Source organism: Camponotus floridanus, unplaced genomic scaffold (genome assembly GCF_003227725.1).
Source record: "Camponotus floridanus strain SB8 unplaced genomic scaffold, Cflo_v7.5 scaffold16, whole genome shotgun sequence".
Classification (NCBI taxonomy): Eukaryota; Metazoa; Arthropoda; class Insecta; order Hymenoptera; family Formicidae; genus Camponotus; species Camponotus floridanus.
Window position 1 is genome coordinate 2,238,775 of NW_020229281.1, and position 26,600 is coordinate 2,265,374.

At 31.1% G+C, this 26,600-nt stretch overlaps 5 protein-coding genes across 9 annotated transcripts; 4 read left to right on the top strand and 1 right to left on the bottom strand.

Annotated features, from left to right (window-relative positions):
* The first annotated feature begins 225 nt into the window (after positions 1–225).
* Positions 226–8,872, top strand: LOC112637372. Of its 2 annotated transcripts, none has more exons than XM_025406929.1 (3): positions 226–674; positions 7,978–8,344; positions 8,449–8,536. In XM_025406929.1, the coding sequence occupies exons 1-3, from the start codon at positions 653–655 to the stop codon at positions 8,486–8,488; spliced, it is 429 nt and encodes a 142-aa protein (XP_025262714.1). In that variant the 5' UTR covers positions 226–652; the 3' UTR covers positions 8,489–8,536. The 2 variants fall into 2 exon arrangements, with proteins under 2 accessions (XP_025262714.1, XP_025262715.1); XM_025406930.1 differs by lacking the exon at positions 226–674 and adding an exon at positions 5,600–6,159 and having other exon boundaries at positions 8,449–8,872.
* Positions 8,842–10,997, top strand: LOC105255836 (eukaryotic translation initiation factor 5). Its single transcript, XM_025406926.1, has 3 exons — positions 8,842–9,945; positions 10,200–10,385; positions 10,728–10,997. Exons 1-3 carry the CDS (start codon positions 8,872–8,874, stop codon positions 10,863–10,865), a joined length of 1,398 nt encoding a protein of 465 aa, XP_025262711.1. The 5' UTR covers positions 8,842–8,871; the 3' UTR covers positions 10,866–10,997.
* Positions 10,998–12,338: 1,341 nt separating this feature from the next.
* Positions 12,339–15,726, top strand: LOC105255837 (ribonucleoside-diphosphate reductase subunit M2 B). 2 transcript variants are annotated; one of them, XM_025406927.1, is made up of 8 exons: positions 12,339–12,613; positions 12,704–12,780; positions 13,723–13,782; positions 13,889–14,074; positions 14,175–14,416; positions 14,632–14,860; positions 14,967–15,185; positions 15,447–15,726. In XM_025406927.1, the coding sequence occupies exons 1-8, from the start codon at positions 12,595–12,597 to the stop codon at positions 15,612–15,614; spliced, it is 1,200 nt and encodes a 399-aa protein (XP_025262712.1). In that variant the 5' UTR covers positions 12,339–12,594; the 3' UTR covers positions 15,615–15,726. The 2 variants fall into 2 exon arrangements, with proteins under 2 accessions (XP_025262712.1, XP_025262713.1); XM_025406928.1 differs by having other exon boundaries at positions 12,339–12,618; positions 15,447–15,725.
* A 935-nt stretch (positions 15,727–16,661) lies between these two features.
* LOC105255839 (1,2-dihydroxy-3-keto-5-methylthiopentene dioxygenase) lies at positions 16,662–18,337 on the bottom strand. The gene is made up of 4 exons (XM_011265358.3): positions 18,149–18,337; positions 17,755–17,874; positions 17,078–17,257; positions 16,662–16,846 (listed from the first exon to the last, which is right to left on the bottom strand). The coding sequence occupies exons 1-4, from the start codon at positions 18,269–18,271 to the stop codon at positions 16,712–16,714; spliced, it is 558 nt and encodes a 185-aa protein (XP_011263660.1). The 5' UTR covers positions 18,272–18,337; the 3' UTR covers positions 16,662–16,711.
* On the top strand, positions 18,214–23,075 carry LOC105255838. Of its 3 annotated transcripts, none has more exons than XM_025406985.1 (5): positions 18,214–18,366; positions 19,137–19,492; positions 19,843–21,240; positions 21,346–22,352; positions 22,686–23,075. In XM_025406985.1, the coding sequence occupies exons 2-5, from the start codon at positions 19,157–19,159 to the stop codon at positions 22,879–22,881; spliced, it is 2,937 nt and encodes a 978-aa protein (XP_025262770.1). In that variant the 5' UTR covers positions 18,214–18,366; positions 19,137–19,156; the 3' UTR covers positions 22,882–23,075. The 3 variants fall into 3 exon arrangements, with proteins under 3 accessions (XP_025262770.1, XP_025262769.1, XP_011263659.1); XM_025406984.1 differs by having other exon boundaries at positions 18,338–18,522; XM_011265357.3 differs by lacking the exon at positions 18,214–18,366 and adding an exon at positions 18,641–18,704.
* Positions 23,076–26,600: the final 3,525 nt, after the last annotated feature.

The following is a 26,600-nucleotide window of genomic DNA, read 5'->3' on the forward strand; positions in this document are numbered from 1 at the left end:
TTAATATAATATAATTTAATATAATAAATTAATTTAATATAATTATATATAATATAATTAAAAATATGCAATTTTAAATTGTCGAAATTTTAATTGAATTTAAAAATTTATTCTCTCCCTGTTTTACCTGACTGTTAGTACCGACTGTGTTACCGACCGCTCGTTAGTATCGAACATCTCCACCGCGAAGTGGGGGCGCTCGCGGCGCCTGCGACTGCGCCGAAACTGTGTTTGTCAGACAGTAGCCATCACGCAGCGCGAGTCAGTCGAGGTATTCTCGGAGTCTTCGAGTCTCAAGTTTCTCTGTCCGATCTCCGCGCGAATCCGCGAGCACCATTAGCAGCATAAATCAGGCGACTCGATCCGTTGGCGACGAATCAAGGGGGCAAGCAAGAGCGACGGTAGAAGGCACCAGAAGGCCGGCTCCACATCGACGATTCTCGCTCTCCCTCTAGCGCTCTATCTCTCTCGCTCGAGGCATCTCGCTCGCAGCTCGTCGGACTCCTCGTCGGACTCACTCGTCGCGAGACGTATAAATCGGACACCTCCCCGATCGGAGGGCGATCCATCCATCTGTTTCGAATCTCGGCTCTTCCGAGCGGCGGATTTTCACGCTAGAAAGCGGCCGTCCAGCAGGGCGATACCATTTTATATGACTTTACTTCGACAACGAGGTAAGTGCTCTTCTCTTCCTCTTCCCTCCCACCCTCTCTCTCATTCGCTCGTTCTCTTGCGAATATTTTTTTATATAATAATTGATATAATAAAGATAGCGAATTCGATTGACATTAATTCAGTCTCGTTAGATCGATTAAATTAGCCCCAGTTGTCTTTCTTTTTCAACGTCATAAAATGATATCTCTCTCTCCCTCCCTCCCTCTTTCTCTCTCACTCTCTCTGTCTCTCTCTCGCGTCCCCGTTCGTTCACTTGCGACCGCTAATTTTAGCGAACAGCCATTTTGGACGGCATGAGGCGTGCGGAGCCGCAACGGCCCCCTCGTCTGCGGAAATGAGCAGGTCCCTCCTCTTCGGCGGCAGCGACGTTCGCGTGCGTGTCGCATGATGCGTCATTGCCGGAGGAGGAAACGAGCTTTCCCAAGCCGGTCTTAACCCAACGTGGTTCGTTCGTTTCTATTCTCCGCCACGATTCCTCTAGATTTATTATTCTCAGAGATACGCAATCTCTCCCTCTCTGTGTTTTACTCTATTTCCAAACTCCCAAATAGACACAAATGTGTGAAATGTAAGTAAAATAGCAAAGACGAAAACTCAAAGTTCGTACAGCCGCGTTTACGAAGAGAAACATTCTGAAATGAGACGAGCGTATATTTGAATTCTTCGGAGGAAACTCACAAATTGAAAGTATTTCTTTCTTATACTTTCTGTATCTAATAAAAGAACAAAATAAAATTACGAAAAGTACGATTATAAAAGAGGCTTAAACAAACAAATTAAAATAGGACTCTTTTACATTTATTTTTATTTGTCGCTTTTAGGTTTCGTTATTTTTCGATTACATTTAATTACATTTAATTCTCGCGAGTGATTCTGTAAATGCGAAAAAACTGCGCAAAAAGCGATGTAATTATAGGGGAATTTAAAGTAATCATTATCATTGCGAGAGAGAGAGAGAGAGAGTATGATGCATAATAATATTTATATTGATGCATTTACTCTATGATACTGTACTAAAAAGTATTTTTTATTCGTAGTAATTCTTATCACAATAATGATAAAAGTAGTAATTCTTATCACAATAATGATAAAAGGCGGTTTTCAGGAAACGACACAGAGGACACAGTGTATCTTCATCCTTGTTAGTTGCCGAATGTAAACAAGGATGAAATGATTCACTGTGTCACACTGTGTCCTCCTTATCGCTTACTAAAAAAACGCCCAAAATATGACAGTTAACATATGACAGACGTTTGACAGATGTTTTTTTGCAGAGTAAAACATAAGGAAAAACTTTCATTATATAGCTAACCGTATATATTATTGCTAGACATTATCTACTTCGAGTAACTAAAAGACTCGTGGTATGCCCATGATATCGTTCTAAAAGTACATTAAAAACATTAAATACAAAGTTATTTGTAAAATTTCTCAATTTATTCTGTCTCTTAAATTTACGCGCGACACGTATGTGTATGAGATGAGATACATTATATTTTTTATTATATTTTTTTTCTAAGAATCAATAATCAAACGTGACATTTATTTTAAGAAGATAAAGATCTCATGATAAAGATTGTTTCAAAGATTTATTATAGTGACTTGCTCTTCGTAACGGATAACCATTTTTATTGATTATCCATTTTTTTATCTTCTATATTTTTAATTGGAAAATTTTACGCGCCTTGAGATAATTAATGTATCCACGATTAATCTCTTTTTTAATCATTTTAATTATCCATATCGGTGGGGTGTATACTTAAACGGTGGGGTGTTTTACTTAAAATTTCTATTGTGTATTATATTTATTATCTTACACAACATACGAGAGAGAGAGACAATATTTTATATTTTTAATTTATAACTCGTAATATTATATATACCTTTGAAACATTGAACTTGACGTGTGCTTGCAAAAAAGGAAGGAAGGAGCAATTGCTTTGCATGTCATTTACATATCGTGCAAATCGCTGCGTCATCTAATGATAACTACATCGAGTACTCAATAATGATCGTGCAATTTGTATATTGTTTAAAATTGTTTAAAACTGATATTACAAGGCATCTGATTTTAATCGGAATTATCTTTTTAGTAACAAATAATCGATAGTATAGCAATGTCGATTCGTTAATTGATTCATATTGATTTAACAGATTAAATCTTTTCAGCTGATATTACATATAGTGTACACATCATGTATTCGATTGAATCTGATATAAAGTTAAATTCACACATTTCTCATATACAAGATTTCACAACAGTTATTATTTTTCTCGGCACATTTCCAGTGTGATTTTTAGTGTTAGATTTTTAAATGTTAGTTCTAAGACACGAGCGATTAGATTACATAATGTTGTAAATAACATCGACAATCGTAGATAATATATACTTTCGACACAATTTTATAGTTAATGTTTTTTATATACAGGGTGTATCTTAAAAAGTTCCCACTAAGCAAATAGCGTTATTCCTGATTAAAAACCGAGTCGAAAAGTCCTGAACCATTTTTTTTCCAAGATTCATTAAATAATTAATCAGATTTAAGTATTAAAAAAATTTCTGAAAAGATGAATTGTTTAAAAATTAACACAAAACAGTTTATTTTTTTGCTTGTTCAAATCTTCATATGTTGATAACGAGGAAGTTTGTCTTTTTATTGGCGCGACTTTACTCATTAATTACTGCTTTATTAAGCATTACAGAAAAAAATGATTCAGGACTTTTCGACTCGGTTTTTAATCAGGAATAACGCTATTTGCTTAGTGGAAGCTTTTTAAGATACATTCTGTATATATAAAATACATTCGCAGTTTCATCGACAATAACATTCGAATCATATTTGTAAATACATGTTCTTATCAGCGACAAACAATCTAGTGTCAGTCTAAGATCGATCTTTGCACACTCGAAATTTATATTGATATTTTTTATAGATATTTTTGTAGGTATTATTTTTTTAGAAATTAGAACTTAAAACATCCTTTCTCGATGCAAAAATTGCGTTTACTTTCGTTAAATTTCGAAAGACGCCGATTTTTTCGGAGCTCTAGAAATATTTCGAAACGATTGCGTCAGACAATGGATTTAAATCTAAATCTTTCTCTTTGTTTCTACGAGAATCGCGAGCTATATTTTGTCGAAAGCCGATTTATCTGGCCAAGACGGCTTGCTACTTTGACCCTTAAGTATGCGTGCGATAACGATGCAAAATAACACCTCTTAATCAGTAAACAGCGGTTCTCAAGCGTAATTTCTCCCAGTGTGAATTCCACAACTCGATCTCTTCTCGCAAGTGATATCTATGGGATTTATTGTTGTCAGCGAATCCCTATCGATCTAGCTACCTCTACGATTCGAGAAACCTCAATCGAAACCGTCGTTGAAATCTTTTTTTAACGCGGACGTAAAGTAATTATACGATTGTATTATAACGTTCAGAGCGATGAAGTAATAGCGATGAATTTCGCTCTCTCACTTTCTCTGAATCGCGAGCAGGAGTAAATATGTCGAAACGTGTTTTGCGACGTAGAAAATATTTACCAAGGATTGCCGGATTATTAATTGCAACGTATCAAAAACGGCAAGGGCAGAGGGGAGGAGTAACCCTCCTAAATAGAATTTAACTATTAAATTGATTGGAAAAGTGTACACGATGTATTTACTTCTTCTACTCACAAAGTAAATAAATTTTTCCAATAAATTTTTTAATGGAAAATAAATTGAAAATAAATTGAAAATTATTTTTACAGAAGGATATTGTTTTAAAAATCTTTAGAAAAATCCAAGAGAATATTATTAAAATATTGATTGAAACGGAAATGAATATAAAAATAATATAAATAATTAGATAAAAGATAATAATAATTTATATAATAATTAAAAGTATAATAATTAAAAAATTAATTTAGATAAAATATAAAAGATAGAAAAGAATAGATAAGATAAAAGAATTTTTTAAATATTTAATTATAAAAATTATTTATTTTCAAAATAAGATAAATTATGTAATAGGTATATAAAAAAATGGAGAAGAAAAAATAGAGGGATTTAGAATTTATTGATCTGAAATTTACAAGATTCATAATAATGAAGTGCAACAATAGTATAATTATCTTCGCAATAAAGTGCAAGATGGAGATAACGATTATTGGAAATTCTAATTTGATTTTAGTTCATCTATATAATCATCCGTTTTTATTGACGTAGCAGCATTAACGATGCGGAAGCGCTAGAATAGATTGTCGAAAATTCTCCGCGAAATTAATTTTGCTTTCAATTCGATTCAAAACCGAAACGATCATACATCATATTAGTTTTACATCGTTAAAAAATTAAGTTATCAAATTGTTATTGATATTAAAAACAAGATTATATTTTGTGTAAATTTTGTAAAATTAAATTAATTTTTATTAAATTAATTTTCTTAAATTAATTTTTATTAAATTATTTTTATTAAATTAATTTTTATATTCATTTATTTGTAACTTCGAGATTGTAAGAAATAAATTTTATTATCGTTTTATTTCGTTTAATCAAACGCTCGACGTAATTAAGGACACGATTGCATAAGAAACGATGAACAGGTTCCTAAACCATGACTGGATGCGATCAGGACCTAGGTCAATCTATCCTCCTGACCTATCTCACTGCAATTCTTCCTAGACCTTTCACGATATTCGTTGATCAGTCAAGTTACTCTTGATTAAGAAGGTGAAGAGGAAAAATTTCTTCCTCGTGACATGGCAATATCCGATTTCGAAATTAATATAACATAAATTCAAATTCGCGATTAATATGGTACAAAAATATCCTATTAAATCTATGAATAATTTATATTTGAAATTTCAAGATTGCGATTTATTCTCACAAACACAAAGATCAACATGTATCTGCAGTTATTGACAAAGATGTTTCACGATTGGCGACTGCTCGAGCTACGTGCCAGTTAGCTACTCGAGAGTGAAGTAGAGTGACCTTGCCCGAAGGCTGCTCTCTCTCTAGAAGAGACGACGTCGGCGTCCGGATCGGCGTCGGCGTCCGGATCAATATACACGGTGGACGTCGAGAACGCGTGCGCGCCGCGGGATAGGCCGATCCGGGTCCCGAGAGCTGTCAGACCACGAAGAGACGACGAGTGACTCTACTCTAGTTGCGCGCTAGCAAGAGGCCGACCTCTTCGACTCAAGAGCTACCCCCGAGCGCGAGAATCGATTCTCTTTCTCTCTCTCTTGCTCTTTCGCTCTCTGCCTATCTCTCTCTTCCTCTCGGCAACGCGACGGACCTGCTCCACTTTTTTTTCTCTATTTCTATCCATCTATTTGCCTTGGAGTCTCCTCGTCCTCCTTCCTTCTCGTCATCGTTCCTCTCTGCTCCTCGAGAGTGCCGTTGGAGAAGAAGTCTGGGTACACCTGGTGATCAACGACAGCGACTGCGGAAGACGCGTCAACGTCGCAAATCACGACTTATGCGTCTGTACCGAGCAGGTAACTCACCCGTTTCCGGTACACGCGATTCCCTCGAGAATCATCTCGAACGATCGCTACCCCGCATGAATTCTGTGCCAAGATTTGCTATTAGACTGCCTAAGTTCCGACGAATAAACCAGGTATTAAATTTGAGGTATTTAATTTAAATTAAACGCGGTTTATTAATGAAATATGATTGTCGTTCTCGAAGCAGACTTTATTACCAAGTCATAAGGAGATAAGAATTTTTTATTCCACAATTAATTCTTTCTTTAAATGTGTCATCTGATAAAAGACTGGACACAGTTTTCAATTAATTATTTCGTCTCAAGGCGTGCTCGAAAGTACTCGAAAGTGCATCTCGACACGTCTTAAGGTATCTTAACAGTAATCGCGAAAGCACCGCTTATAGCGCAATAAATGGAGCGCGAGAATCAATATTAATAACGCATAGTTTTATTATAAACAACCGGCTGCAACCGGGCATGGAATTACAAACTGCATACTATTGTAATGGCACACTTGCAGAAACGTGAGTACTGCATACATCGCATTCTCAGGTATCTCTAACGCTAAATCGATAGGATATATCTTACGAGATGTCTCCTTACACTACAGGAGGGATATCAATTTCTTTCCTTGTCACAATCGCAAGTTCTCACATATATCAGTTTACGATTGATTTCACGAAATAAATATATGTAATTAAAAACAAAAAGGTTCACTTTAATGGGAAAATTTATCATTAAGAGAAATTTATCTGTACAATGTTGTATCTCATCCGGGAGAAAATAGAAAATCGATTAAATAATTTAATAATTAAATTATTAGTGCTAAATTATTTATCTCTAACTCGTATAATTTAATTAAAATAAATCGAGTTATATCACGCAAACATGTGTCTTACTTGACAGCTGCTTTATATGCATAGAAATATAAAAATATGTCTCTGTCTCATGTAAAGCTTCTGTTTATATTATATGTTACACGCGTGTACCTTATTTATTATACGACACACTTCCGTTTAATTTTCTTTCAAGCGGATCTTCATTTATTGCGATTGCATTTGTTCGAGATAGATCAATCCGCTCGTCGCGATTGAACTTCCGCGATCTTCAATAAGGACATCCAGTCCGTCAGTAAGGATTTTCGCTATCATGATTCTAATGTGGTCCATCTCAGACGAAAATCATCCGGATGATCGTTAGCAGCATAGCCAGATGAAACTTACACCGGTCCGATGATCTATGCCTGAAAATTTCTCTATGTTATTCCCATAGTCCTGCACATCTTGAACGCTTTTAGCAGATCAAACTCGCATGGATAAAAGCAAGATTTTCTGTCTTTCTCTGTATTCAGAATACATCCTTCGAGCCTACGATTGAAATGAATTCGATAAGGTTAGAAAGAAATAGAAGGCAAACTTATATAATTATATAATTTTTGAATTGGATAATTATTACCTCTGTTAAAAAATTAAATAGCTCTTTAAATAATTAAAATGATTTAATTTCAGGTTCTAAGTGATTTTTTTCACACAACTAAAATTTAAATACATATGATTAAATTTTACATTAAAATTATTTATTAAAATATATTAAAATTCTTTAAAAATAAATTTAACATGCAATAATTTCTTTATATTTTTATTTACACAATATATTCTTTATATTTTTTTCTCTATTTTTCTTTTTATTTTTAAAACAAAATTTCTATTTTCTCTTAAATTTTTCCAAATGTTTCTAATAAAACTCCTAATTATTTATTCCAAAGAAAGAATAATTTATAGAAATCGTGGTCTTTAATGAACTGATCAAGATTGTCTTGTTTTTGCAGAAACATCCAGGATATCATCCAGAGGGAAAGGATCGGTGTGTAGCAAAGGCGGCGGCGACAGCAGGACACTATCATCCGACCGGCGATCATTAAACGGCAACACCATCACCACTCACGATCATTTGTTTTTGCGCGAGTTAACCAGCGAGTTAACATCAACATCATTACCAACCTGGTACCACCGATTGCCGGGCTTTCTTAGGGCGACGAGCGACGGACACGCAGCGTGTATGATCATTGAAGACTACCCCCCTACCCCACCCGCCACCGCCAAACCGAGGCAACACTCGAGGCATCAAGATACCACCCAACGATTCTTAAATCTTCACCTGGTCCTGCCCAAGCACAGGACCTCAAAATTTTCCAGGTTCATAGTCGACAATTTTGAGCCAATATGGCCCAAACAGTAACTTAAAAATTTTTTTAATTTTTAAAATAATATTTTTTCAAAGATATATTTTTTCTTTGTAGTAATAGGCATCGAAAGCTACAGCCATTCAGAGAAACGTGACTGGCGTCAGCGGGTAGCGGCGCGGCACGCCTTACCGCTAACAAGGATTACAACCCTGAAAACAGGCAGAACCACCCTGACTCGACACGCTGCTGTTACGAGCGACCACAAACAGGCGGCAGTCGTTGTCTATTATTGGCCACTGCCGGCTATCAAACTGCCGCTGGCTCGAAACGTGCGACAGAGGCGATTTAGAAGAACTAGGACGAAGACATTACCTACCTGAAAGAAAAAGATCGAATAGTGAATCCTCTCAGGCTGCTTGAGAATTGATTTTTTTCGTTGCGATTTGTTAACATTTTCACAACGACGTCTCATCGGAAATTACTGTCGATCAGAGAAGTTGAGTTTATCAAAAGCAAGAGAAGGCGGAAACAGTCATCATGGCAAGCGTAAATGTCAATCGCAATGTCAGCGATGCCTTCTATCGCTATAAGATGCCGCGCATCCAGGCCAAGGTGGAAGGTAAAGGAAACGGCATCAAAACAGTAATAGTCAATATGGTGGATGTGGCTAAGGCGATTGGTCGTCCGGCCACATATCCGACCAAATATTTCGGCTGCGAACTAGGCGCACAGACTCAATTTGATTTCAAGAACGAGCGCTTCATCGTCAACGGATCGCATGATGCTACGAAATTACAGGATTTGCTGGATGGTTTTATTCGGAAATATGTTCTATGTCCGGCTTGTGATAATCCGGAAACTGAGCTGATGGTCAGTTCGAAGAAGGGCACGATCTCGCAAGGCTGCAAAGCTTGTGGGCATCATGGCCTTTTGGAAAGCAATCATAAGCTGAACACCTACATTTTGAAAAACCCACCGAGTCTGAATCCAGCGGTACAAGGCAGTTCGTTGACGGAAGGTAAACGTGGCAAACGCTCTAAACGTGCCAATGGCGATACCGGAGCCACAACCGCAACCGTTGCTGCCACTACTAATGGCAACGATCGATCTTGCTCGCCGGAAAACGAGGTCAACAATTCCTCAGATATTGTAGTGGAGCCTCCGCCGGAAAGAACAATCAGCAACAACGAGGATGATGATAAATGGGCGGTTGATGTGTCCGAAGAAGCGGTCAGAGCTCGTCTCCAAGATCTGACAGATGGTGCGAAGGGCATGACTATCAGCGATGATTTAGACAAGAGTGAAAAGGAGCGCATGGATATGTTCTACAAGTTGGTTAAGTGCCGCCGAGATGCTGGCCAGTTGGATAACAATCACAAGGAGCTTGTAGCTGAAGCCGAACGTCTCGAAATCAAAACCAAGGCGCCGTTAATCCTCGCTGAATTATTATTTGATCAGGCAATCGCCGCACAGGCGAAGAAATATCGTGTATTGTTGTTGCGTTTTACTCATGATGACATCAGAGCACAGAAATATTTGATCAGAGGTATTGAACAAGTTATCGCATTGCATAAGGATACTCTGATGCCGAAGGTTCCCGGAATTCTCAAGGTAAAAAATCAACTTTTATCTTTTATATTAAATTTTATTCTTTTCATGAATGAAAATTTCTTTTCTGTTTATTACGGCAAGGCATTTATTAAGGTTTTTCCTTTATTTTAAAAATTTATACTTCGTATATACTATTTTTTATTAACTTTTTCATTTTATTTTTTATTATATTTTTTTATATCTCATTTCTTTTTGATTAGTACTAAATTATTTTATTTTTATTAAGTTAATAAAAGTATTTGGATCTATTTCAGTTATTTTATGATGCTGATATCCTGGAGGAAAAAGCATTTGATGAATGGTCAAGCAAAGTCAGTAAAAAATACGTTTCAAAGGATCTGTCGCAGGAGATTCACGATCGAGCTGCACCATTTTTAACATGGTTAAAAGTCGCAGAGGAGGAAGAGTCTGAGTCTGAGGAAGAAGATGACGACTTAGAAGTAAATATTTCATTATATATTAGTGTTGTCAATTAAATATATTAATTTTTTAAAATTAAATTTATTAATTTTAAGGAAAAATTTTCTTTTACAAATTTTTCTGTTAAATACATATGTTAGACTCTTGTATTTTTACTTTGTTCTATTTTAATTAAATTAATTAGAGTTATTTGGCGAAAGATTGGCAGAATCAATATATTTTTCTTCCTAAGTGTAAGTCTATTAAATTTAAGGCTATAATTTTTCAAGAATTATTTTTTCTCTTGTATTTTTTATTTTATACTATATTTTGATGTTATATTTTGTGACATAACTTTAATGTTTCGCACTTTTATCTTTCAGATTGAATACGATGATAGAGCCAAACAAGAATCTCTGAAACAGCAGCAACCAGCAGTTACACCGAAGCCCGCCACCACAGCTACCGCCGCCGTAAAAGATGATTCTGATGAAGATGACTTCGATATTGATGCCATTTAAAGCACATACACAATACAATCTACACACATAATACAATACATATATACACATACATGCGCAATGGATGATGAAAAATATTGATTCGATACGTAATACAAGACAAATAGTCATTTTTCTCTCAAAAAAAAAAAACTGTGCAAATGCAATCTCAAGTTATGCGCAAATAAATAAGGTTTTCGTTGTTTTAGACTGACAAGATCGATATAATTAACACACAATGCCGTTTACATGTTAATGAAGAAAAAAAGAAATTTTAATCGTTCCCAAGCATTTAATATGATTTATATTTCTGTGTACAATGTGTATCTATGATATTTTTAATTGTTTCAACGATGCGGTAAAAAGAAATGTGTGTTTACTGAAAAATCGTTATTTCTTTAATATTATTGATTGTTATCGCGATTTTTTAATGAATACAATTATGCGCGTACCTTAATATCTGTTTGCATTTGTTTCAAATAAAAAAAAATAGAAGACATAGAATTCATAAACATCACTGGGAAATTGGCCTGCTAAAAACGTTCTTTATTGTATCTATTTACTATTCTAATTATTATTATTCAAATAAATATGATTTATTGCAATGACTCCTACAATTTTCTATTTTTAGCAACAAATAAGAAAATAGAAAAATTATATTGTAATTGCATTATATTAATATTGACATTTAATTATTGAAATTATGTGTATATTACTATGCAACTTATATATTGTCAAATTTTTAAGTTTTAAAAATATCTAAATAGTATGTTGTAATTCGTATTTTTATAAAACAATATAAAATTCATGTATGGGCAACGTATAAAAATTCGAGAAGTTTGAAAATATTGTTTGTGGAAATTTTATGTTTTTGAAATGTACTTGCAAATTATACTAAATTTTTATTGATTTTTGTGCCATATATTTTTTTTTATATAAGAGTTTGTTCTTTTTAAGATAATTTCTCTTAAATATCGCAATTTCTATTTAATATAAAATAAAAATATATACTTTATAAATGTGAAGCAAAGAAAAAGAGATAAAGTAAGAAACAAATATACACAAGCAAATATAACAACAGATGTAATTTGAATTTCTTATCACGAATTTAAAATTATGACAGTATATTCTTTTCAAGAAATAATTGAATGGAATCCTCCGTTACGTCACGTATTCTTCATCAAACTAGTTCGAAAATCTTACTCATGGAATAGACTACTATTGAATTAACCAATCAGGACAAAGAATGCTTTTTCGTTCTGATTGGTTAATTCCATTGTAGTATATTCTATGAGTAGGATTTCTGAACGGACCCTAAGGCCGGGTCTACAATAGATAATTTAAGCCTTAACCTTAAAAGATTGACCAATCACAGTCTGTATCCAATCAAGTATGAAGATAATACTAGGCTGTGATTGGTCAATTTCTTAAGGCTTAGTGCTTAAATTACCTATTGTAGATAGGGACTGAATGATAATCAGCCGTGACTCTCTTATCGCACAGTCTCAAAAAAGCCGCAAGAAACTATTGAAGTTGTCGAACGTTGCGAGAATAATTTTCGCCAACAAATCACCTCTTTTCGCCGCAAAAAATTCATTTTCGATCATTTTTGACAGAACGCGACAGCAAGAGGAAAGAGAGAGACGAAAAGTATGAAAATTGGCGGGATTTGGCGGTAAGACGCGGTCAGCTGATTGGCGGCTGATGTTTTGGGCGCGAAGTGCCGGCGAGAGAGGCCAATGAGACACCGATGGAGATAATTTTGCCGCGTAAGGTGTTCAGTCCTTCCCAGTCTTTCCTCCTTCGTTCGCCGAAACGGAGCTCCGTCATCGCTAATCTCGACATTGGAAATTTTACAGCTACCAAAAACACGATGGCATTGCACGAATGTACCAAGGAAAACGTCCGCAAGCACCTCGAAGATGTATCGTTGCACGTAAGTGTCGTATTCGTTATATTACTCGTTATATCAGAATACGCTATTTCCTTCATTCCCTATTTCCTTTATTCATTCATTTAAGGATCACCTTTTTTTCCTTCTATCGCATCTCTTTCCATATCTCTTCTGTCAAATTTTCCCAACAATGGTGATAATGTTGAATACATGTCGAACATGTTGAATAAATCTGCCGTTCATTAATGCAATAAAAAGAACATACAAGAGAGAAATATTAAATACATACAAGAGAAAAATATTTTGGAGCACGAAAAAGAAATAATAATATTAATAGTAGTATTTAGATCAAAACGCAAATTTATTTAATGTACGAACAGAATATTTAAACAATATATACACACATACATGGCTTCTACGTCTAATTTAGGCTAAAAATTACTCAGAATGTGCTCTATCTTTCATCAGAATGTTTTATCATGAGATATATTTGATAATACTGTTATCAGTAACCTAGGGTGAAAGTAGAATTTTCTATGAATAATATACCATAGAATTTTCTTACTTGGGATTTATTTAGGTTAATATTTTTCAATAGCTCAAATATAGATACTTTGATTAACAATTAATTTTGAATTTATAACAAATAGTAACAGAAAATTCTTAATGTAAAACATTTTGCTGTTTTATTGATTTTATCTTTAAAATTATTATATCAAAATTATATTATATATTGTTTAGAAACAATTTGTTTCAATTAAAATTTTATATATAATTCATACTATTTCTTTCAAAATATATAATACAATGTTTGAACTGTGAAAAGATTTCATTAAATTATTAGTAATTACTTTAATAATGGCTAAATAAATAATATAATGACAATTATTACTGTTTTTCTATAACCTTCTTTTATTAAAAAGAATTTATTTAGATTATATATTGTTTTATTAAACTTAGATTAATTACAATTTCTTTTTGCAGACATCACCAAAAAAATCATGCATATCACCAACTATATCTCAAGATGGATTGAAAAGTGGAGTAAGTATAATTTCTTTATTATATGATTTTAGTATCTTGATATGTTTTATTTCATATTGAAATTTCATTAATTAAAATATTTAATATAAATAATAAACTTGTATAGCTTTCCAAGACAAAAGCCGTGCAAAAAGTACAACTCAAGGAAGAGTTCAATCCAGAATTGGAACCACTCCTTCAGGAAGGTCCAAATCGTTTTGTGATTTTCCCCATTCAATATCCTGATATTTGGGATATGTACAAAAAAGCTGTGGCATCCTTTTGGACCATAGAAGAAGTACCTCTTCACAAGGTAAATTATTATATTATAATACATATTTCTAAAGGTATACAAATAAATTTTAATAAACTTTTCATTAAATTTTTTATAACAATGCATTTTAACTTTTTAGTTGGATAAAAAAGACTGGGAAGAAAAGCTTAATTCTGACGAAAGATACTTTATCTCTCATGTCTTGGCATTCTTTGCTGCTTCTGATGGAATCGTTAATGAGAATCTGATTGAGAGATTCAGTCAAGAAGTAAAAATTGCTGAAGCACGTTGTTTCTATGGATTCCAAATTGCCATAGAGAACATTCATTCTGAAATGTATTCCTTGCTTATTGAAACATATATTTCCGATCCAAAAGAAAAGTAAGTGCTATAGTTGGCCATATACTATTATTTATATTAATTATAAATAATATTAATTATATATATATATATACACACACACACAATTTTATATATATATATATATATATATATATTCATTATTTAATATATTTATTTATTTTATTATTTAAATTAAATTAATGATTTTAATTATGTTAAATGCATTAATATATGTGCCATAATTTTATTTACAGAGATTTCTTGTTTAATGCAATCGAAACACTTCCTAGTGTGGGAAAGAAAGCTAATTGGGCATTAAACTGGATCAATCACGAGAGTGCCACATTTCCTGAACGCGTAGTCGCGTTTGCGGCGGTTGAAGGTATCTTCTTCAGTGGCAGTTTTGCCTCAATTTTTTGGTTGAAGAAACGGGGAGTCATGCCAGGTCTCACTTTCAGTAACGAACTCATCTCACGAGACGAAGTTAGTAAATTAACTTAATTATATCTGTACTTAACTTAATTATAACTTAATTAACTTAATTATACTTATATAAATTTATTGTTCATTTATTTATATTCACTTTTAGGGATTACATTGCGATTTTGCATGTTTAATGTTTAAACACATTGTACAAAAACCATCCTTTGAACGTGTGAAATCAATTATAATGGATGCTGTAGAAATTGAACAGGAATTTTTGACACAAGCATTACCAGTCCAATTGATAGGAATGAATTGTACACTCATGTGCAACTACATCGAATTCGTTGCGGATAGATTGTTCGTCGCATTAGGATTTGAAAAAGTAATGTATACAAAAGTCTTATTATCTTATTACTATTTTAATCTATCCATTTTTTTAGATAATATTTATTTTACATAATATTATTATCATGAAATTTACTCCCATAAATTGTTTTAATTTCTTTTCTCTCTTTTTTTATTTTTATTTTTTATTTCATTATCATCCTTATAAAATTTCCAACTTTTATTTTTGTTTTATAATTCTAAAAAAAATCTATTTAATTCATCTAATTAATTTTAATATTATAATATAAAATATTAGGTTTATCATTCGGAGAATCCATTCTCGTTTATGAACTTTATCTCTCTGGAAGGCAAAACAAATTTCTTCGAAAAGAAAGTAGGTGAATACAAAAAATTCGGAGTCGCAGAGGAAGGTTCTCAGAAAAGGAGCAACACATCGGGTGTAGTATTTAGTGCGAATTTTTAAAAGATTTTTTTTTAATGTATAAATATCATATACATATATATATATATATATTTGCTCCTAGATGGAGAAAAAATGCTGTATATTAATGTCCATATTTAATTTTGGAATAACTTTTTATACTAACAATAAGTCTAAAAGTAATTGACAAATATTTTTATGTGACAGAAAGACATTTGTAAAATATTTATAAAATATATATGCATAACCTGATGGCATTAATAAGAAAAATATTAAGTATGCAATTTCTATTATAAGTATAGTCATTTTTAAAGTACTCTTTTTTTCAAATAGTGTTTCAAAAAAATATAATCGCATATAATGCATTCATATAGTTTTATATTTAATTTTCATTTTTCTTCTATTGTAACTAATTAACTTTCAGAAAAGTAAAAATTGTACTAATCCTAAAAAGTAGCAACTTTGATTACTTTTTATTAATGTCATCATTATTGGACAAACTTTTGATAAATTGACTGCTATCTTTAATGTAGACTTATAATTAATTAAAATTCTGTTATTAACGTCACAATACCTAGCACTTTTCAAAAATTTCTTTTTATGATTTGAAAATTATTTTATAAATGAACAAATTGATAATATTTAGACTTTATTATTATATTTTCATTAAAAAGAGTTAAATATAAAGTAATAATTTACCATTATTTTGTTATAAAGTGCCATGTACATAACAATTGGATGTGTTAAAAGAAACTGTACATATAAATTTGAATGAATAATTATATAAATCAGAATCTCTGTTACACTTTGGAATTTAAAGTTGGTTACTTAAAACAGTATTTATAAGATTAAGTCTTTTCATGAATATGTAAACTATAATAAGAAATAAAATTTGACTGTAAAAAATCAAAGTATCTTCCTCGAAGCTTTTATTATTTATTTGCTGAAAAAAAATTCTAGAAAATAAGAATGCTTGAAGGAAGATACTTTGATTTTTTACAACCAAATTTTATTTCTTATTATTTCATTATTATATATATTTATTAATATTTCAAACATATGTCATGAAAAATATATATATACAATATATAAAATATAAAAAAATATTTTTCTGGAAGTCCATGTAGTATTGAAGTTTATTAAAAGGAAAGTACTTCAAATCCTTTCTGCAATTGTTTGAGATAGTGTTTGCGACACTCCATGTTATCAGCTGGTCTATTATATGGCAGCCAAACTGGCTCTCCAATAAAATATCTCTTTGCCTTTATGTAATTCTAAAAGAATTTATTTGAAAATTTTAGAGAAAAATTTCGTTTTAGAATTCAAAGAGAATTTTTCTTGCAAAAAAAATCCATGTAATTTATCATTTCTCATTTTATAATTCAATATGATAACAATGAAAAGAGCCTTTAATAGAATTAGAAATTTTTAAAACTTCTTTACTATATTTTTAAGAAAAAATTTGAAGAGATAGATAAGAAGATAATTGATGAGCACATATTTACATTAATGTCCAAAGTAAAGCGATGATAAATCCCACTAGGTATGATTATTAGATCACCAGCTGTAACTTCAATCCGAATCCATTCATCGTTTTTATCTCTTACGTCGAAATAACCAGATCCATCCAGAACTAGGCGTATCTCTTCATCAGTGTGAAGATGTTCAGTGAAAAAATTTCTTAACTGAGGATTTATAAATATTTAGATGAATCAATATAATTACAAAAATTTAAGAAAATTTTCTATATGTAGTGTACAGTAAATTACATATAAGTTATAGTTATATATAAATATAGAGTAAGTGATACAAGAATATTTTATTAGTTTATAAATTATTTATTAACAAATAGAGAGATATTTGAAAAAAAATCAAGATTTTAAAATATGTATCTTTTAACATTTCTGAAAAAGTTCGTTAAACTTATTAGCAAAATGAATTAGATAAGAAATAAACCAAACTAAATTTCAAGCAACTTGTTCAAATTCCAACTGATCTAATATTAAGCAAACATGATTCTGTAAGAAATGACAATAAAATTTGTATATTTCTATACTAATTTTTTATCGATATTTTTATGGTTATTTTTTCAAAATTTAAAGCTTGAACTTTAGTAGTTAATCGATACATCTGCTACTATAATAACAATCAAAATTAATTAAAAATAACATTTTTCTTATACCTTTTCTTCATAATTTTGTAAACATTCTTTGGAGCATGTTATTTCATCTTCATATGTATAACCGCGTTTCTCGCGTAATTTCTTCAAGGTAGCATCTGTGTCATAATTGAGATGATTTATCTAAAAAAGTATATTTAAAATGCTATATTGTTAAAATTTTTATTATCTATAACATTCTTATTTACGCAATTGTATGTATGCGTATTATATAACATATTAATATTAAAGTAACATATTAAATGTTATAATTTACATGTGTACATATTATATTTAATAATATAAAACAATGTGCATGATTAAATATCGTTCAGTTTTAGGCAATTTCAAAAATTTGGCCAAATTTTTATTATCAGCTGATCGTGTGTATTTTTCGATATATCGCGAGTTTCTTAACCTTAAAATATTCGACGCCCGTCACGGCAAATAGATGATCCAGCGACACGAATTCCGGCGGTTGCCTGTGATGTTCCAATCGTTGATCGGCATCGTTGCTATCCATGTACCAAGCTCGCACCATCGTTGTTCGAACAAAGAACTCGAGTCAAGGACGAAACAAGGAGAACGAAGACGAAGAGCGGATTTTTAGTTTCGTGTTTAATCAGCTACTATGACGTAAGCAATCAGATAATTATCAAACGAATTGCCGGTCTTTACCGAGGATAAGGAAACCGAGGGAAAGTATACAAATAATACAATGTTTATCAATGATTGTTTATGACGAGCAAGAGGACGAGTTTAAACGAGACTTCCGTTAAATTCGAGAATTCAGTAAGCCTGATTTTTTCGCATTTGTATCGTCGAATTTTAATGTTAATTTTAAAAAATGTCTGATCTCTTATACATTTATTATAAATTTCTTTTATGTTTATCAATATTTTGTTTTATTTTCATTTTATATCATCTGTTTAGAACCTGGCATAGCCAGGAATCTGAATCTTTTATTGATATAGGTAACTTACTTTCATTTCTCTCATTATCTATTATTACTGTTATCAGAAATTAATTGTAATTTTGCTATTGCTGGAGATCTATTCAATTAATAAATATTAACTATTTATTTTTATATATCTATTTTTATACTTTACATGTTTATATATTATTATATTAATTAATTTAATATTGAGTAACATTATATATTATAATGAAAAAATTTGCCTCCTTTAGTTTCCCCAGCGACAAGAGAATTTCAATGCATATTTATACATTTAATTCTTTGAAATAATTATTTTAATAAGGTGCAGAATCATCTATTGAAAAATAGAGCAAATATTACATTTATTCTATTATTATTATTTACTTTATAAATACAGTTTTTATCTTGAAAATATTTTATTTTATTATATTTAAGATTATTTCACTAAATGTTTTTCTTATTTTTTAAGCTAATATCTTCCCGCTGGAGATGGATGAGTATTCCCAGGATATGCAGAAGCTCTTATTAAAGAAAGAGCAAGAATATGGTCAGTTAAAGTTTATCTCGTCCCGAGCAACAAAGGAAACTTCATGTTTCATTGATGAGTTGCTAGAGGCCATCGTTGACATCATTAAAAAATACAATCTATTCCCTGAAGACAATAATCACAACAAGATCAGAACCATCACTTTTACTTCTGCTCAATGTTACAATTATTTTCTGTTGAATACTAATTTTTCCTCGCATCATCTTCTTCTAGAAGACTTGCTCTATGGTCACTTGGTTGATATCTGGCCTACCTTATCACCATATCTCTTTGTACAGGTAATACATATGTTATTATATATGTTAATATATATGTTATTATTTAACAGGAAATATTTTTTAGATATATTAAAAATTTGTTTAATTAACGTTGTAAGAGAATGTATGTGTGTGTTTTTTTCAGATTTTATAAATTTTTAATTGTATTTCCAATATATTACAATTGAAATCAAATAACTATATATGTAACTAATTATATTTTTGACATAATTTTATGCCAATATAATTTATGATACTCTCCTAATTAAAAAATTGAAAAGAATTACATTTAATCATATATTGTTATATTTAAGCTTACGTATGTCATAACTTTTATATTTGCTGCAATTTATTTTTATTAAAATTTACAGATAATATGGCGCTTAAAGTGCGAGTACATACTAGTTGAATCACTCATGTACATACCATTGGATCTATGTGTGGACATTCTGGATGTAGCGATTAAATGTATAGACGAATTGGATATACCACGTGCCAAATGTTTGATTCTCGCTCTGAATAACAAAATATACGAAAAATGCCTGCAGTTGAACTTAGGCGCACTATCAGAGAAGGATATAACGGAACGCGCATGCCAATTAGTAGCGAATTTTCAGGCACTGTTGGATCTGCTTGGAAGTCCTAGGTATATGGGTTCCTCTGAGTTATCTGAAGTGGCAAGATACGAGCAACACGGACTTCTTCTGAAGTGCATTTTACGCCATATTAAATTCTGCATGAGTAAAAAGATAGAGTCTTACACAGAGAATCTTTATGAGGAAAAACTGTTAAAGCTCACATATGGCAATGTTGCTCACAATCGTGTAAATTATTATTGCACGCTTCCTGCTGATAAAGTGCAATCTATTGTGACAACATTGGATGAGGAACTAATCTCCTTATTGCTGAACCAAATTAAGCAGGTTGATTGTTATGAATATATGGGCTGGCTAGAAGTTAATGATGCAGAAAATATTATGATTCCACTACAGCGTGCTATTGTCATTGAATGCCACTATTTCATAAATTTCATGAAGGAGAATGAATTTCTGAAAAATAACGATCATCTATCCCATTGTATTCAGCAACTTTTAGGTTCGGTAAATGGCGAGGAATGTTTGTTAACTCTTCAAGAGCTTTGTCATGGCATTACCAACGGCAAACCAAATGGTATGAAAGAATTGATGAAACGTTACAAGGAATGGGATATCTCTATACTGAGTTTCATCAATGAGAGACTACAATTATTGCAAAAAGATGATTGCTGCATTTTACTTGAATATCTCCATCAGATGTTCGCGACCTCGCACACTGAAGTAGAGAAATATCAAGCTTATGTTTTAGTATTGAGAGCGATATTGCAGCAAAATGTACAAGATGTATATTACATCGTAATAAAATATGTGCTGCGACATTTTGATGATAATCGTTTAGAATACTTGTACAATCATAAACTCTTCATAAAGTTTATGCAACGCGATGCGTGTATAGCCGAATCTGAAAAACTGCTTATTCTCCTGATATTTCTTCTATTGAATGCAAAAAGAGTGCTAACTACACTTGTGGAGATTGCGATAGGATGCAACAAATACGAGAATGTTATGTTTTCGTTAAAGGACATATTGCTCTTGCGATCGTTCTTCATTATACAAAAAACCAACGAATACAATCTGCTGATATATATCTTGAAGGATGTCTGCTTGCAAAAGAATGTTACTTGGTCTTGCAAGCATTTTCCAACTTTTATGAATACCGTACTTGACCATAAGGTAGTAATGAGTATAATGTTATTATATTATTATAAGATATGAGGAAATATTTATTAGTATTTTTTTTTATTATCATTTTTATTTTTCATAATTTTTTTTCCACAGTTGATAACTCCGGATAATTTGATGAACATTGTCTACATCCCCTATCTAATTGATAGCAGTTTCCACTACTTCAACTTTCTCTGCATACTGATGCATATATATGATATCGTGATGGAAAGAGTTTGCACTCCCAAAATGGATTACCCACTACTGATCATAGCGTTAACTAAGAAAATGTCGTTGATAAGAAGATGCGAGCCAACCTGCTTAAGAAGCATTATTCACGACTTGATAAATCATATAACGCGCATATTGAACGCCTTGTTTTATATTCCGAATATACTAACAGTGAATCAACAGCGCGAAGTGATTGACGCAATTGATGACTGCGTGGAGCCAATCGATCGGGCGCGACTGTCACCTCTGTGGCATATACTCAACGGCAGTATCTTGGATATAATCCAGGATTATGAGAGACGTTGCTTCATTATACATCGACGACTACGCACAGATCCGCGATGCGAACCCAAATTACGCGAGCATATCCAATCCTTTCGACTCGATCGGGAAAGTTTTCTACGTCACATGATTTTGCATGCCACCGAAAAGGAATACGAAATTTTCGCGCTCGAATTGACAACGATATTCTGGTGCAATTTTGGTTGGACCGACGAGATGGAGGCTTACGAAAATGTGCTGCGGATCACTGGCGAGGCAGCGCAACTCGCTTTGATATTTGATAACACGTTTCCCAATGATACGTTCGTATCGTTGATACGCGCTCTTGTGAACTTTTGCGACGTGTTTGCGCACATCAATCACAATACGAACGATCAACAAGTGGCGATCCGCCGTATCCTGCTAAAAACCTTGCACTCTTTAAAAGATACGACTGATAGAACATGCCTCGGTCAAATGTATGGCTTCTTGCTTGCACGTATCAAGGATATCTTAATCAAGAATTCATATTCATATATAGATCGTTATTTTCATGAGGTCAACGACTGGATCGACGTGTACCTTGTTCGATGCGAGGGACTAATGACGCCTATAAAAGAATCTGAAAAGTGAGTATAAACGTAATATATATATTTCACTTTAAATATTGTATAATTTTATTTCATTTAATATAATTTTTTTCATGTATTATAATAGTGATTTTCATTTTTTATATATTTTTAAATTTATTTCAATTCCTTTTTTATCATTTCCATTATTTAATTTTAAAATAAAAGAACAGAAAACAATAAATTTTTAAAATATTAGATTTTTGTCAGAAAAAAGAATTATATATATATATATATATATATATATATATATATATATATATATATTGTAGAATAAAATATACAAAATAAAAAAGGAGAAGGTGATAATATTGTAAAATTTATATATTTTAGCTCAAGCGATTCAGATGATGAGAAGAGTTTGAAAGACACAAAAGTACTAGACGAAGCTCGCAAGTTAACTAGCAAAGAAATCGATATGTTTAATTCCTACAAGTTTGTGTCCGAATGCATCAAGATATCCAATAAAGGGACACATCGTTGCATCGAGCGAATACGGGATATTATATTAGCTAAAAAGGAAATATAATCTTAGTTTAAATAATGTGTAAAAACAATATTCGCATACTTCGATGTATATTCGATTTTATATAAAAAAGTATATATGACATTGTCGTAAAGTATTTCCATTAAAATACATCTTATTTTCTCAATTGATATATTGAATAAGACACTTTACAACAACGTTTTTCTTTTTTACGTGAAATTGAGAAAGACGAAGTATGCAAATACACTTTACATTATATTTAATATTGATATTTTTTACTATTAATATTTTTTTACCATTGATCGCACTATATAATTATTTACTCGCAAAAAAATTTAAGATTAAACGTTTTAAAAATTTTATAAAAATTTTTAATAATGTAAAAAGATATCTGTGAAAACATTTTTTAAATTTATACGTTATTCAAGGAAAATATGGTATTCTTTTAAAATAATGCATTGCTAAATATTTTTTTGAAATTTTTAAAACATTTAATCGATTTCACGAGTCTTTAATAATTATTTTTCTAACGAATGCTACAATATACAAATTGTTCTATACTTACCATTAAGTAGCGAAATAGTGAAACGAATATCACATAGAAACGAGATGAGAAAAATATTTTGAAAGAACTTTCCTTTGAGAGAACTATTGAAAAGTATTGTGTGATCGTATTTTTCTACTTTTGTTTACAATTATTTTTTAAAAATAATTATTTTTTAAAAATAATTGTAATTACTTGCACAAATTATACAAATATACAAATAATTACAATTTGTAATAATTACAAATGTTATTATTTATATATAATTATAGAGGTATTGTAACTATAATCAATGTAGTTTCGTATTTATTTGTATTTTGCTTTGCAAAAAAATTTGTGTGAAGAAAAAAAAGAATTATCTTGTAAATAATTCTGAAAGATTGCAGTTTTGCAATATACCATATTTTTCGTTAGTTTCTTTTGTAGCACTGATTTTTACCTACCTCGGAACAAATATGTTAATTTTCGTATATATATCGATTAAGTGATAATTTAGCAATAATCTTACAAGATAGTCGTGTAAGGAGACAGAAGACAATGAAAGAATGCTCAATTGCGCAAAAAAAAATAATTTAAAGAGATAAACGTCATACTTTATATAAGAAGACGGAAACAAACAAATTATACAATCGCGTAAATTTTTTTTCCAAGAATTATTCGCAAGGAATTTGTACTCTGATTCGATTATTTTTATATCATATGAAAGATTCCATGCGTAGAAGCATCTCTTTAGCTTTAACAGGAAAACTACTGAGTCGATATATTATTGTATATATATAGGAAAAAATACATTACAAGCAATCATTTTAGTGTGACTTTTTTTTAAAATACCGCTTGAAAAGTTTTTCGAAAAATTCAAAATCCAATATGCTTGATACATATGATTGTATACATACAAGTCAGTCAAAAGTCGAATTGAGAGAAATCGAAGTAAGAAGAATCAAGTGTCAATATAAATCATATGTCTCGAATAGGAGATAATATGTATTAATTTATTTTGTACACACGCGCGTTATTTAAGATGATTATTTTTGTTTTCTATATTTGATAAAAACTTTTATTACTATAAAAAAAAATTACGAAGTATTTGATTATTTAAATTAATTAAAATAAATTAATTAAAAAATTTATATTTTTTTATTAATTTAAAAATCACATAATCTTATAATCTACGTAATAATAAATTTATATTTTATTAATATTTTTTATTATATATAATTATATAATAATAATTTATATTAATATTTATATTAATAAAATATATTATTATAAATTATTAATAAAAGATATTTATAAAGAGATTTATTATAATTAAAGAGATTTATATTTTATTTTAATATTTAATTGTTTTATCAGTTTAACAATATTTTAAAGGTTTCTTTTTAATATTTTCATTTTAATCATTGATAAGATCTCATCGAGTACTTATTCAAGTTAATATTAATGATTTTTTCGCGATTGTCTCACAGAACATGATTCTATCTTGTGTATTTAATGAATATTATATAGGAGTTGCACTGATGATTGATTAATAAAATACACGTGAAAAAAATGCAAAATGAAATATAAAAGGATTTTATTTTAAAACATATATGTGATCGTTTTAATCAAGAACTTCTTTCTCCTTAAATCACAAAATCACGATATTAAATTTTTTTCATCATCTTACAAACTGAATTATGATTACTCAACTAATATCTCATAAATTCGATATCATTACAACGGAAATATTATGCTGCGCGAACGATCCTCACTTAAGAATAACTTAAACCGATTTCCCCGTAAACAATTTAAAGATTTAACATAACATATTTCAGTTAAATTGCGACTTCAAGCAAAATCGATCGGAAAAACAAAATTATAAGTAGATATATACTATTTTTATTATCGCATGTCAAATCGGTAGCAAACTAATCTCGGTTTCAGAATTCTAATCTCATTATATTTGATAGCGCCAAATGCCTATTGTTGCAATGGTTAGTAAGTGAAAAAAAAGAAAAAAAAAACTTGCGAATAAAGAGAAAAATGTGCACTAATCTCTACTCTGACTTTTCATCTTTGTAAAGCTAGAAAAATTTACATCTCGATGGGCACAACTTCAAATCTGATCTGATTTGATATTTTTGCAACGAGCGAGACAATTTCAAGCTAAAAAAAATTTCGTCAATCGAGTAAAATAAAAAGAAAAATCGCGATAATCATTCTCTAGTCGAAAAATATCCGAAGATTGCTTTATAAGTGCCTTACTCGTTCATGACTAGATTCCCATGCTGGTACTTCAACGTAAAAGCCTATTAAAGCCAATTATTTGGTATCCATTTAACTAATTCGTCAAAGATGCTATCTTAAATATTTTAATTTTTCGAGTGAAAATATTTTTAAATAATTCGGACATAAGAAAAAATTTTTCGTAGGAAAATATATCTTGTAATAATTGTGAAAAACAGACTATCTCTACCGTTATAGGAAAAGAATGAAACAAATTGACGCAGAAAATTACTACAATGAAAAAGCTTTGCAAGAATAATTGAAACATTCTAGTTTCATTTGCCCACATGGATGATTCTTATAATTATAATAAAGCATTTTGCACAGCCGCGCACGAAAAAAAAGAGACTGCACTCGGTTTATTATGCACATTTTTCTTTTGTTTCGCTATAAGAGATATTCACTTCGAAATATTTCATCTCCTCTGAAGTGTTTCAAGATAATTAGCTTTTATTATGTATACTTTGACTCGCTATATAATATATTTACAGATTCTTCACATTGTAAAAAATATATAACGTATTTCGTACTCAATATATCAGATACGCAGGTAGTAGTACTGAAAGGCCGATATACACATATCTAAATCGTGGTGTTTTTCCTGCTCTTTCTTTTTTTTCTCTTTACTCCAATTATTAATTAATATATATATGTGTGCGTGACCCAGTTGCATAACAAATGCGCACGTATGTATCGCCAACTGTACGCGAATTGTCGTATTATACACATCTTTGTATATCGCATCGCGACGTTTCACGATGTTCCTTCGACACATAGGAAGATAATTAATTCGCCGATCGTTAAGTAAAATTTCAAGGAGAGAGAAACAATTCTGGTCCTTAGGTGTATGATATGCTGGCCGTCACCAGGACTCCAGCGCGATCCTTTCTTGACGCTTTTCTCTGCCGACGATAGCTCCCCAAATAAACATTAGAATTTATTATAATTA

What these genes read in the sequence shown, in the direction of transcription:
- LOC112637372 (XM_025406929.1), top strand. Translation starts at nt 653, where the DNA reads ATGACTTTACTTCGACAACGAG. An exon ending in GACTTTACTTCGACAACGAG is followed by an intron (nt 675 to 7,977) that starts GTAAGTGCTCTT and finishes TTGTTTTTGCAG; the next exon opens with AAACATCCAGGATATCATCC. An exon ending in AGGACCTCAAAATTTTCCAG is followed by an intron (nt 8,345 to 8,448) that starts GTTCATAGTCGA and finishes TTTTCTTTGTAG; the next exon opens with TAATAGGCATCGAAAGCTAC.
- LOC105255836 (XM_025406926.1), top strand. Translation starts at nt 8,872, where the DNA reads ATGGCAAGCGTAAATGTCAATCGCAATGTCAGCGATGCCTTCTATCGC. An exon ending in AGGTTCCCGGAATTCTCAAG is followed by an intron (nt 9,946 to 10,199) that starts GTAAAAAATCAA and finishes GATCTATTTCAG; the next exon opens with TTATTTTATGATGCTGATAT. An exon ending in AAGAAGATGACGACTTAGAA is followed by an intron (nt 10,386 to 10,727) that starts GTAAATATTTCA and finishes TTTATCTTTCAG; the next exon opens with ATTGAATACGATGATAGAGC.
- LOC105255837 (XM_025406927.1), top strand. An exon ending in ATTTCCGATCCAAAAGAAAA is followed by an intron (nt 14,417 to 14,631) that starts GTAAGTGCTATA and finishes TTTTATTTACAG; the next exon opens with AGATTTCTTGTTTAATGCAA. An exon ending in TCGCATTAGGATTTGAAAAA is followed by an intron (nt 15,186 to 15,446) that starts GTAATGTATACA and finishes ATAAAATATTAG; the next exon opens with GTTTATCATTCGGAGAATCC.
- LOC105255839 (XM_011265358.3), bottom strand. Translation starts at nt 18,271, where the DNA reads ATGGTGCGAGCTTGGTACATGGATAGCAACGATGCCGATCAACGATTG. An exon ending in CGGGCGTCGAATATTTTAAG is followed by an intron (nt 17,875 to 18,148) that starts GTTAAGAAACTC and finishes ATACTTTTTTAG; the next exon opens with ATAAATCATCTCAATTATGA. An exon ending in TACAAAATTATGAAGAAAAG is followed by an intron (nt 17,258 to 17,754) that starts GTATAAGAAAAA and finishes ATAAATCCTCAG; the next exon opens with TTAAGAAATTTTTTCACTGA.
- LOC105255838 (XM_025406985.1), top strand. Translation starts at nt 19,157, where the DNA reads ATGGATGAGTATTCCCAGGATATGCAGAAGCTCTTATTAAAGAAAGAG. An exon ending in ATACCGTACTTGACCATAAG is followed by an intron (nt 21,241 to 21,345) that starts GTAGTAATGAGT and finishes TTTTTTCCACAG; the next exon opens with TTGATAACTCCGGATAATTT. An exon ending in CCTATAAAAGAATCTGAAAA is followed by an intron (nt 22,353 to 22,685) that starts GTGAGTATAAAC and finishes TATATATTTTAG; the next exon opens with CTCAAGCGATTCAGATGATG.